Here is a 10830-nt window from a genome sequence, read left to right as displayed (position 1 = left end):
TTGACAACGCCACCCTTTCGTTCATGGTGGAAGCATAGCGAAAGGGCCAGGGAAAGGGAAAACTCGTTCAGTTCAGGACCTTCGGTGGACTCCTCAACCAGCTGCCGGCAGACTTTTGTAGCATATAAAAGCTCAGTGAGAACACCATGCTCAGAATACAAATCCAGAAGTCGGTGAGCCAAATGGCTCCGCAACTTTGGGCTAGGTATCATTTCCACCATCTGGCGAAGAATACGCACGACATTGTCGAGGTCGCCCGGGAGCCAACTTCTTTCATACCGCTCGTAATGACGTCCGCAGAGTTCATGGAGGGAATCCATTCGGGTGGTCCCAAACAAAGGGACGCAGGCCGGCCAGTCGAGCGCTTCTGAAAGCTGACCCGAATCTGGAAACGTCCCGGTTTCGTCTCCCCAGCCACGCAATAGAATCGTGAAGAGCGAGGACTTTGACTGAGGAGTTGGGGTGAAGAGAATCTTCGCCACGCTCCCTGCCATAATGATTGATTCGTCAAGGGTGGCCAAATTCCCAGTCTTTTGATACTGTTCGAATAAAGCCCCTCCCCTAAACCTCCGACATCTTACGTCCAGTGACTGGTACGCTTTGCTCATGTCAATTGCCTTTTTTGAAACATCGAGGCTTTCTTCAAGCTCCTCAATCCTCCCTGTTGAGTGGTGAAGATGGAGTAACGCTTCGGCAAGCCATTGTAAACATTGTAACATCGTCTCTCTGTCTCTGAGCGGTGTGTGAAGGGCTTCCTTGCATCGCTGTATCGCCTCCAGGGCATCAGATTCCTGGCGTTTGACAGAGCATCGCAGAAGAAGTGCCTCGATGAGTATTCCGAAGTGTACTGAATTCCATTCCTGCGACCCTTTTTCGAGAGAATTTCTGGATATTTGAATCGCCTGGTCAAGATCTTCAATTACCCTGCTCACGGAGTAACGTGCAGAATACATTGAGGCGAGATCACCCAGCCACTTGGCGCGCTGAGGATAGTCGCCAGGAAGGAGCTCAAGTCCTGTCCACGAAGCAGCAATTGCTTCATCCATATCCACGAGGGCCGATTCCATGGTTGCCTGGCTGGAGCTTTTGTTACTGTGTCCAGAACCATTGTGCTCAGTGACATAATAGACCTTGACAGACGGTAGATAGACATTCTGTTGTCCAGCTCTGACAGCCTGTGCCATCTGCTGTACGGTTTTCTTCAACTGAAAGCGGGAATGCAGCAATCTGCCCAGTGATAATAGACATCTAGCCCTTTGGAAGCCAGTACTTATGTATTCCAGAGCCTCTCGTTCCAGTCTTATCGAATCATCCAGAAAGTCCGCACCTCCGGTTCGTCGATAGCGGTCAAGCGTGAGTTCTGTAAGCTCACAGAAGAATCTTCGTTCTCGGAGATGCAATGGCATTGATGTAAGAGCCTCCTTTCTCGCTTTGATGTTTTCGTCGATCCATTGATCGTCTTTGTTGGATATCTTCATGACTTGACTGTGTGTATCATCCGGGGTGAGCAGAGTCACTGGCCGGTACGTGATGATATCTTCTTTCGGTTTATTCTCCGCATCATTCGTGTCGTCCATTATTGGAGTGTCCCCGATGAATCAGATATATTCGATGTGTGATGTGTAACTGCAGGGAGGCCAGATATACGCGGGCTTTACGTTCAAATTGCCTCGGGACAGAGGATCAAGGCAATGATGAAAATCGCTGATGAGCTGGAAAAGGTGTTGAGTGCTCATCCGCCATATACACCTCATACGAGCATACTAAAGAGAGAATATTGAAAGGCCTCAATTTTCCCAATAAAATGGCGCGGGGTTGAGCTAATTATAACAACAGATAGCTCCCCACAAAAGGGGCTGTGTTCTGACCAACCAGCTCTTTTGAAAGCATGCAGCCTCAATAGAAGACTGAGACGTAACGAGTTACATATCACTCAGAGAGACGCTCAGCCGCTTACGTGCTGAAAATTTGAGGTCCCTCAGCCCGGTTTGATTTGTGGCGAAGCTGAATACATCGCCTTACTGCAGTCAAGTGTCGCATCCGCAGCCCACCATCACACCAGGCTCAGGTAGCAGCGCGATGGTATACAGAGGCTGTGCAGATAGCGATTTGCTGTAAAATGTGATGGGAAAAGGAGAGTCATCTTTGGTATAAGTTCTATATCAATGTGGCGAATATATAGAGCGGCTGCCAACAGAAAGAGCTCGGTCTCTCTCTCTCAGTAGCTATCAGGAGCGTACTTATACCCGTCATTATCAGATCAACGTCTTATGCTGCATTATTGAAGGCACTCTCATGTTAATCTGAATGGCGATGTCTCTTGACTCGTATCCAACTAAAATCTAGAAATTGGTCGTTTATGAACTTGAGGACGCCTACTGGAAATCTGTGAGCTGACGGCCTTGTCAAAGCCCATTTTGCAGAGTCGGACCCATTGCGACCGACCCGCTGAGATGGTCCGTTAAAAGTTTGGGTATGCCAATCGTCTCACAGTGCGATAATATGGCTCAGTGCCAAATGTCTCCACCCAGTTGAGTGGACGGACGCACACCATTGACGAGGTACCCAGAATAGTATACGTCTCTCCGGATACGATAAGCCACCAAGCGTGGTAAACAGATAAGTCAACGTGGTGCTCTTTCACTATGATAGAAAATGTACCATGCCAACGGTACCTATGTGTTATGTCAGTTTCCCCTGGATCCCTACCCGCTTCAGTTAGCACGTGTACGAAGTAAACCCAACCCCAGTTACATATTGCAGGGTGTGAATCGGTGCTTGAGTGGTACTAAAGTATAATTACGAGCAGGACTAGTACGTCACCAAGTATAGTATTAGTATATAAAGGCCAAGAAATATCCAATACCTTCTTAACACTGCAAATCTACATTGCTACGGCCGGTTTCTGAGCCACAATCCGCCAGGTTGTTGTGATCAACCGCAGATTGTCCATCTCAACGAATGCCTGGCCGTCAAGACATAATCGATCAAATAATGTCTTGAAATGCGCCGGCAAGGTGTGCAACTTGACCAGGCCATGGATAACACGTCTCAAACCCCGGAAGTAGATGTCAACCTTGTCGATGAGGGGGGCTTGCAGGCCACCTATACTGGGGTTGTCTGACTTCGTGACAGCGAACCCGGCGTCCTCCAACGCCTTGCTGAAGCTTGCGGGTGTTGGGGTGCCAACCGCTCCGATCAGAGGCTTGACCCGGCGCATCAGACCGGCGTGTTTCGGATCCATGGGATTATAAGCGGGCAAACTGACCCAGTCTAGCAGGAGGAACCTCGCGCCGGGCTTCAATACTCTGCAGATGTCCCTGAAAAGAAGCGAAGGGTCTTTGCACAAGCTGAGGGCTTGAATCTCGTAAAATGCATCAAAGGATTCATCCGGAAACGGCAGCGGCAGGTCATTCTGATCATGCACCACGAACTGGTTGTCAAATCCCAGAGCATCGTTCAGTTCCCTTGCCTGAGAGATTTGATTTGAGTCGATATTAAGTCCCACGATCTTCGCCCCCGAAATGTTCGTCATATAGGCCGCAACCCTCCCACGGCCGCACCCAAGATCTAGGACCTTCATGCCGGGACCTAGTTGGACCTCTCTTGCAACCGCTTCCTCATTTAGTAACTGGTTGTCCAAGACAGAGGCTTTCTTGTCCATCAAGGGTGGAATGTACATCTTTTCCACATCTCCAAGACTGCATAGGTGATTGAGTACCGAGTAGTATGCACGAAGACAGTCTCCGACATGCTGCTGATAGTTGGGACCAAAGGCGGCAATCATTTGCTCCTCGTCGGTCCAGTCTAGACTGTAAATCTCATACGAGGCCATGAAATCGTCAACCTCCTTTGGAGTGAGGTTGCGAATATGCTGGAAAGCCTTGATGAAAGTCTTCCATCGTTTTGGCGACGGCGAGTGGCTCACAACATGGTGTTTGATTGGTGTGCCCTTGATAGCAGGCTTGCCAAGAACCTTCTCATCGATGTCGCTGAACGGGGGACTGTCATTGGCATCAGAGCCAACTTGAAGAGATGAGTCAGCCGGCAGGTTTGATGCAGTCATAACCATGTTATAGATAAGGTAGTTGAGTTCAGTAAGAAGTGTGGCGGTGCCTAAGTCTTGGCTGTGAAGGATAAAATAAAAAGACAAAAGGGTACATTGCAAACGAGGGTCGGGCCGCGTTCATATTATCAGTCACGTTACAACAATACAACCCTCTTGTGAGAATGAGTCAGATGATCAGAGACAACTTCACCGTGTCATTTCCGGATGAGCCGAAAGGGCGTTCACAACGGGTGGAACGCTGACAAATGGGGCATCTATTTCCGAAGCCATGATGTGACAGGAGCCGTACCGCTGTCACCTCTGGCGAATCATAGTTGCATAATGTGCAGGCGACATATCGTGTGATTCTTGCGTCCGTCACTTTCCCTTGAGTGGGTTGTAGATCAAAACCAGTTGGCGCACAAGTGTGGCACAGTTGGTTGGATGTGACGAGATTGATAACACCCACCCACAGCCGATGATCCCGTACTAGGGCTGAGATTTTGAGCTAACGTTGTAACATGAGGGGCACAACCAGCGGCCCGGAGACATTTCTTGGGAGGTTGGTCGGATGTTAGGTGGCTAACTAATTCTCACCTTCAGCTGCAGGACGGTGTGGATGGAACGGAATTTCGGAGTTTAGATTGACCGATAGCCGTCTGTATAGCCGGAATGGATGCCGTCTAGCTCCACCAACTCTGTCCGAGAGGTAACCGAAGTGACGACATTCACCACTGCTCTGTTGCAATCATACAACTGACCTATAAGCAACCTGAAGCTATTATTCGACACTTTGCGCCTTCGTCTCGATATATCTTGAGACGAGCACCATGCCAGACTCCGCCGCGGAAGGGGAGAGCAATGTTGGCATTGAGCGCTTTAATGCGGAGGCTGCCGCCTGGGACAAGAATCCCTTTGTCCACGCCATGAGTCTCGAGGCTTGGAAAGCGATACAGAAGTTTGTTCCATCTCTATTCACGAACGCTCCCAGGCGGCCAGACATCCTGGAAATTGGCTGTGGAACCGGACTCCTCAGCTTGGAAGTGGCCCCCGCCGCGAATCGATTGGTAGCAGTTGACGCCGCCAAGGGCATGATTGACGTCCTCTCTTCGAAGCTGAGGAAGCCAAATACCCCCGAGAATATCCTTCCTCTCGCAGTTCTACTGGAAGACCCCGAGAACAAAATGCTACCACCAGCGGATCCGGCCGAACCCAATGGGCCAAGACTCAAATTCGACCTCATCATCTCCCACCTGGTCTTGCACCACATCCCGGATCTTAAGCCCGTCTTGGCGACCATGCTCGGCTGCTTGAAGGAGGGTGGAACAGTGGCGCTAACGGACTTTGAGGACTTTGGACCTGAAGCGCGGCGGTTCCATCCCGAGTCCAAGATGGACGGAGTCGAGCGCGATGGCATCGGACGGGAGTCGATTGCCGCCTTAATGCGGGAAGTCGGGTTTAGGGATGTCAAGGTAGAGGTGGCCTGGGAGCACTCAAAGATTGTCGAAAAGTATCCTGGGGAGTTTAAAGACGGCGAACCGGCTAAGGGCGAGGGGGAACTAATGAAGTTCCCTTATATTATATGCTTAGGCAAGAAGGCTTAAAGGTTAAGAACAGATTTAAGACATCTTTTTTGAACGCTAAAATGTCATAAACTGGGGTGTCCGGTCCTAATTCGTGAAATAGCAAAAACATCAGTCGGAATTCACACAACATATAGAAATTGCGTGACGCATCCAGTCAAGGCGCCGAGGATCGAAGTCTGTTCATACGCAACTTCATAATGAGTTTTGAGACAAGACTGAATGGGAATCATGTTACAAAAAAATAATGTTTTCAAATGATGAATGCACGCTATATTTAACGGATAAACAGGCTTCATGTCAATCTGGATATTTCTGAAACGTCCTCTAGGGTAAGCAAGAGCCGAAAGATCAATGGATGATTACGTAACCTTATCTCGGTATACTTAATCGACGCAAAGTGTAGAAATACGCTTTTACCTCTCCCATGCAAAGGGTTACTTGATAAGGCTCACTCTATTTCCGCCGACGTAATTCCTCCGACGTAATTATGAGCCAGGAGACATCACCCGAACCTTTGGCTGTTCGACAGCGCTTACGTCCTGGTAGGTGCATCGCTCCGCGTGGTGCGTCCAGTACTGACCGTGGATTTCTAGTTTGTTACACATGTAGGATTCGGAAAGTCCGGTGCGAAGGGAGCCCGTCAAACCCCGAAAATGAAAAGGAGCCATCTTCAAAGTGTTCTAATTGTCAAAGGCTTGGATTTCAATGTCAGTGGCGTGCACCGGAATCTGGTGAACATTATGTTCCACCGCCGAAACGCAGACGCACAATTGGACAGCGCGTGGTGCGTTCGACACCAAAGAACAAAACGATGACACCAGGTCCGACTGCTCAAACGCCCAATGGGGAACCTAGTGGCCAGCATATTACGGCCTCTACTAGGACACCAGCATCTGTCGATCAGGATCTTGAAAATCGACCAGAAGAGAACAACTATGAACTAAATCCCCTCCCAAATTACCAACCTGATCAACTTGGGGACATCTTGGACTTCAACCTCGGATCTGACCAGCTTGGAGATATCGCCTTGGACTTTGACCTTGGATCAGACTTTTTGGATTTAAACCTGGCGGGAGAAGGGCTGGATTTCATCCCATTGCCAGCAGTGGACCCTTCGATACTACAGTTATCCGAGCCAACCTCAGCCACATCATCTTACGAATGGCCATTATCAGCACATGGTCATGAAGTAACGCAGCCCGAAGTGACACAAGATGAAAGCACCACACTCGATAGGACAGGCAACTCATTCTCCACCTTCAACGAAGACAACCGCCAGCTCATCCAACACTATCTAGAAGTTATAAAGGGTTACTCCAAGGTCGATGATCGGTCTAAAAACTCGAACAACCTCTTCGTCTCAGCCTTTGCCCAATCTCTTTCGTTCCCTCCTCTTTTCCATGCCATTCTTGCATTTTCAGCCTCTCACTTATCCATAAAAGATGCATCTTATGTGGACCAAGCCAAAAAGTTTGACCAACTTGCTGAAGAATCCTTCGAAATATTCAGGAAAAGTCACAGTTCAGAGATAGACGGTCTACTCTCTGCGATATTTGTCCGTGTCAAGAAGGTACATGTCATGGGAGCTAGCGTCGACTCTTTCCTCGGTCTCCTCGCCACAGCAATCGATGTCATTTCAACAAAAGAAGGAGAAGAGGCACTGGAAGATTCTAGCAGTTTGACCAGGCGCATCATTCTTCGTCTCGCCATCTTGGATGCTCGCTCTGCGTGTTTCCGGCTAGGCGGTGGGGTGCTAATTGAGCGGCTACGACGCTCGCCTAGCTTGTCATTCATTTTCGATTTCGACACTCATAGTCATAATCCTCCACTGGGTCCTATAATGAACTTGCTTCGAGCGGACATCTTTCGCAAGAGAGTCGCCGATTTTGAGTTGCAGCTACACAAGCAACTGGAGGGCGAGTTCATTACTTCTAGACCCATTCGAACAGATGAGGTGAGGTCGCTCTACGCTGATATTCAATATGCAATTGGACGATGCGAGAATCAAGCGACGGTGAAGGAGAAGGGGCCCGATGTGGACAATCTGAGGGAGGAAGTGCTTGATTCGACAAATTATGGCTTCTATCTTGAGTTGTCAGCACTCCATTCAACCCTGCTGTATCTCTACCAAGTCTACGTAAGTACGGCTTTCGATCCAGTGCTGCCATAACGGATAACGTTAGCTGATCTTGAGAAGCCATTGCCGAGTTTCCAACCGGATCTTTCCATCTCGAAAGTACTTCAATGCCAACTCAAGATTCAGTACGACCCTTCTCGCGCCAACTCACCCTCTTCAATTATACCCTCATCTCTGTTCTTAGCGGGTTTAGCTACTAGCGACCCGATCCATCGCGATTGGGTCCTGAATGTTCTTAAAAAAGGTGAGGTATGGGGCTCCTATGTTACCAAAACCCGCCATTTGCTTGAAGCGATGTGCCGGACGAAGTCTCAGGGAAATACGCTGGATATTTGTTGTGCAATGGATCAATTCACTGGTAGATTCATCATATAGTCGGGCATCGGGGTCAACGTAATGACAGATGATAGTAGCTATTTGATGCCCTGCTTAGTCTGGAGCGACTACGTCCCCTATCAGACAAATAAAATTAATGGTAAATCAAATGCTTGTCTTTAAATCCAACTTATCGAAAAGCCTGAGATGTCTGGCTGCTATATGGTCATTCGTATGATGGGGAGCCGTCTTGAGCCTTCACTGAGTGTCCTGTATCCTTGGACGCCAATACTATGTCTTGTTTATGCGAGAACGACAACCTACACAGTCAACGCGGTAGAAAGTTATCATTATCATTCACCAGCAAATTTAAACCAAGGGAATTGGAGAGACGAAGAAGGTCGCTCGCAAAATTGTGATATTAATCAAGCATCACTATGGACTATAGCTTCGAGACTAAGGCGAACCCTGTCCCTATGCTGGCCTCAATTGTCCAGCCTCAAGGCAATGGGTCTGACGTGCCTAGACCAGGCTAACCTTTGGGCGACGTCCAATCTTAAAAATGTGTCTTTCTGCGATCCAACTAAATTCATTGCCCACGTAGACTAGAGAAAGCGTAATATAAGAGTCCACCAATGCTCAATACCAGTTATCGTCGCCAATTTACATAGTGTAACGGAAAGTTTCCCACTGCTCAAAATCAGTTTTATCAGTGAATTCTGGTACGGAATTGACTGTAGGGACATTCCTAGCTTCAACAAGCCTCTGTCGACGATTGTTTTCGTATTTATACCAGGTGAGTTGAAAGACCGGAATGACAATCATCAGAGCGTAACATCCCACTGTAGCATTAAGTCAATGAATGAAGAGCAGGATTGAAAGAGGGTGGAGACATACTAAGCATCTTAAACGCCATGTCGTAAGTGGGCGCTTCGCGTTCTAAAAAGAATTCTGCCAGGAAATAAGCTCTTGTCCGCTCTAGCGGAGCAACACACTTACGAGGGCCTGCAATGAGGCCGGCAGCCCAGCCAGCAAAGATGATTCCAGAAGTAGTCGACTTTTTGGTATTACCAGCATAGTTTGAGGCCATCAAACCAGTGTTGAGAGTGAATGACATGCTATGCCTGTTTTCTGGTTAGCCGATATTGTAAAACTTTGTGCAAGATGCCCACCTACGTGTATGTGAGATAATATCCTGCTAGTCTCCCTGCTTGATTCGAGGTGGGTAGGACATGAAGAAGTGATGCTCCTATCAATGGAGGTACCGAGACTAAGATTGAGAGGTAAAGACGGATATTATTGCGACGGGAAGCCAAGTAGGAGAGACCGAGAAACGTCCCAAGTTGTATGACAGCTGCAGGGCATGTAGAGATTATTGTCGTCTGAAGAGTTGTAAAACCGAATCCTTTGACGATTTGGCTAGAGAACTATGAAACCTGTTAGAATATTCGACGTTATGTTGGATGAAGTTCCCACCTGGCTAGCGAAAGTCGATGGCATCGTGTTACCCCTTAACAAATGTCAGCACAAGATCAATGCATGGACGGCAAAAGGATAGTCTCTTACATCGCAGTGACAAAGAAAAGTGTGGTTTGAGGATCTCGCAAGGCTTCCCAGAACTGTGGCCATTTCCATCGATCGTCGGATGTGACGGTCTGGTTCTCCCTGACTCTTTCAATCGCAATCTTCTTCTCACGCTCATTTAACCACTTAGCGTTACCTTGGTGATCTGGCATGAAGTACATGAGAATCAACGAAAAGACAAAGCTGAAAGATCCGAAGAAGAGAAAGAAGATCTTCCATGTCGGGATCGAGCCGTGAACTGGAACAATTAGAAGTCTGCGGAAGGTCGATCAAGTCTGAAACTCACTAGACCCAACTGCATAGCTGAGGATACCACCGAGGAAATTTCCAATCTTCGTCAATATTAGCATAGTGGGTGACTTGAATGGAGTTTGTTCTTACTGGAGTACCGCCAAGCCAGAATGCAGTTCTGAAAGCTTGCTCAGGTCTGGTCCACCAATTGCTTGTGACAATTACGAAGACAGCTCCAATAATGCTCTCCATGAAGCCAAGGAAAAAGCGTACGACCATGATGCCAGAAAAGTTGAAGCACAGAGCTACCTAGACATTAGACCAATCGTTGCTTTGAGGATGAGGGATTTCATACGAGTAAGGAGCACAATGATTGACCATACGCAAACAGCACCCGAGATAAACTTGCCGGCGTGTCCAGGCCAGCGGTGCACAAGCTTTGACCAGACCACGGAGCCGAGCATGTAGCCGAAGTAAAAAATACTATTATGATAAGTACATACGAAGCAGATGGGGATACTGATATTTGAGAATGGCTTACCTCCCTAGCCAACTGTAGTTGGATCCTTCGAGATGCAATGCTTCTTTGATGCCGAAGATGGATGCATAGTTGAGAAGTGACTTGTCGAGAAACTAGTGGCCAAATGTTATGGCAATGGCTCCCACAGAGATGTTGGATATCTTACAGAAAAAATGTAACAAGTACACATGAGCGGCAACAAGACGAAATCAATCTTTCTCTTGACGCGTTTGTTCTCCTCGGCCGTATACTCAATTTGTTCAGAATCTCCGTACACCTTCATAACTGGATGGACAGTGCCGGTGCCAATTTCAACATGGTCATCCTTAGCATAGTCTTTGATGTTGAGCTCCTTCTGCTGGCTGAGTGTTTCTGCCATGGTTGATGCTCGCTCTTACACGGCGAGGTT

General features: G+C 48.1%; 4 protein-coding genes across 4 annotated transcripts; 2 read left to right on the top strand and 2 right to left on the bottom strand.

Annotated features, from left to right (window-relative positions):
* Positions 1-2778: 2778 nt before the first annotated feature.
* BGZ61DRAFT_461912 (S-adenosyl-L-methionine-dependent methyltransferase) lies at positions 2779-4200 on the bottom strand. Its single transcript, XM_046247238.1, has one exon. The coding sequence runs from the start codon at positions 4070-4072 to the stop codon at positions 2885-2887; it is 1188 nt and encodes a 395-aa protein (XP_046097525.1). The 5' UTR covers positions 4073-4200; the 3' UTR covers positions 2779-2884.
* A 288-nt stretch (positions 4201-4488) lies between these two features.
* Positions 4489-5850, top strand: BGZ61DRAFT_461911 (S-adenosyl-L-methionine-dependent methyltransferase). Its single transcript, XM_046247237.1, has one exon. The coding sequence runs from the start codon at positions 4879-4881 to the stop codon at positions 5650-5652; it is 774 nt and encodes a 257-aa protein (XP_046097524.1). The 5' UTR covers positions 4489-4878; the 3' UTR covers positions 5653-5850.
* A 211-nt stretch (positions 5851-6061) lies between these two features.
* On the top strand, positions 6062-8240 carry BGZ61DRAFT_461910 (uncharacterized protein). Its single transcript, XM_046247236.1, has 3 exons — positions 6062-6176; positions 6228-7771; positions 7832-8240. Exons 1-3 carry the CDS (start codon positions 6122-6124, stop codon positions 8144-8146), a joined length of 1914 nt encoding a protein of 637 aa, XP_046097523.1. The 5' UTR covers positions 6062-6121; the 3' UTR covers positions 8147-8240.
* A 414-nt stretch (positions 8241-8654) lies between these two features.
* On the bottom strand, positions 8655-10800 carry BGZ61DRAFT_431017 (major facilitator superfamily domain-containing protein; the record flags this gene model as incomplete). Its single annotated transcript, XM_046243834.1, has 11 exons — positions 8655-8928; positions 8984-9037; positions 9086-9210; positions 9263-9513; positions 9563-9596; positions 9653-9908; positions 9957-10002; positions 10052-10206; positions 10257-10384; positions 10443-10534; positions 10588-10800. 11 exons carry the CDS (start codon positions 10798-10800, stop codon positions 8750-8752), a joined length of 1533 nt encoding a protein of 510 aa, XP_046097522.1. The 3' UTR covers positions 8655-8749.
* Positions 10801-10830: the final 30 nt, after the last annotated feature.

The sequence above is a fragment of the Ilyonectria robusta genome (assembly GCF_021365365.1).
Source record: "Ilyonectria robusta strain PMI_751 chromosome Unknown BGZ61scaffold_29, whole genome shotgun sequence".
Taxonomy (NCBI): domain Eukaryota; kingdom Fungi; phylum Ascomycota; class Sordariomycetes; order Hypocreales; family Nectriaceae; genus Ilyonectria; species Ilyonectria robusta.
Note: the sequence above shows the minus strand (reverse complement) of the source record. Positions and strands in the feature narration are given on the sequence as shown.

Excerpts from the sequence above, each read along its gene's own strand:
- BGZ61DRAFT_461911 (XM_046247237.1), top strand. The coding sequence starts at position 4,879 with ATGCCAGACTCCGCCGCGGAAGGGGAGAGCAATGTTGGCATTGAGCGC.
- BGZ61DRAFT_461912 (XM_046247238.1), bottom strand. The coding sequence starts at position 4,072 with ATGGTTATGACTGCATCAAACCTGCCGGCTGACTCATCTCTTCAAGTT.
- BGZ61DRAFT_461910 (XM_046247236.1), top strand. The coding sequence starts at position 6,122 with ATGAGCCAGGAGACATCACCCGAACCTTTGGCTGTTCGACAGCGCTTA. Across the intron at positions 6,177-6,227 it reads TCGACAGCGCTTACGTCCTG|TTTGTTACACATGTAGGATT; the intron begins GTAGGTGCATCG and ends GTGGATTTCTAG. Across the intron at positions 7,772-7,831 it reads TGTATCTCTACCAAGTCTAC|CCATTGCCGAGTTTCCAACC; the intron begins GTAAGTACGGCT and ends GATCTTGAGAAG.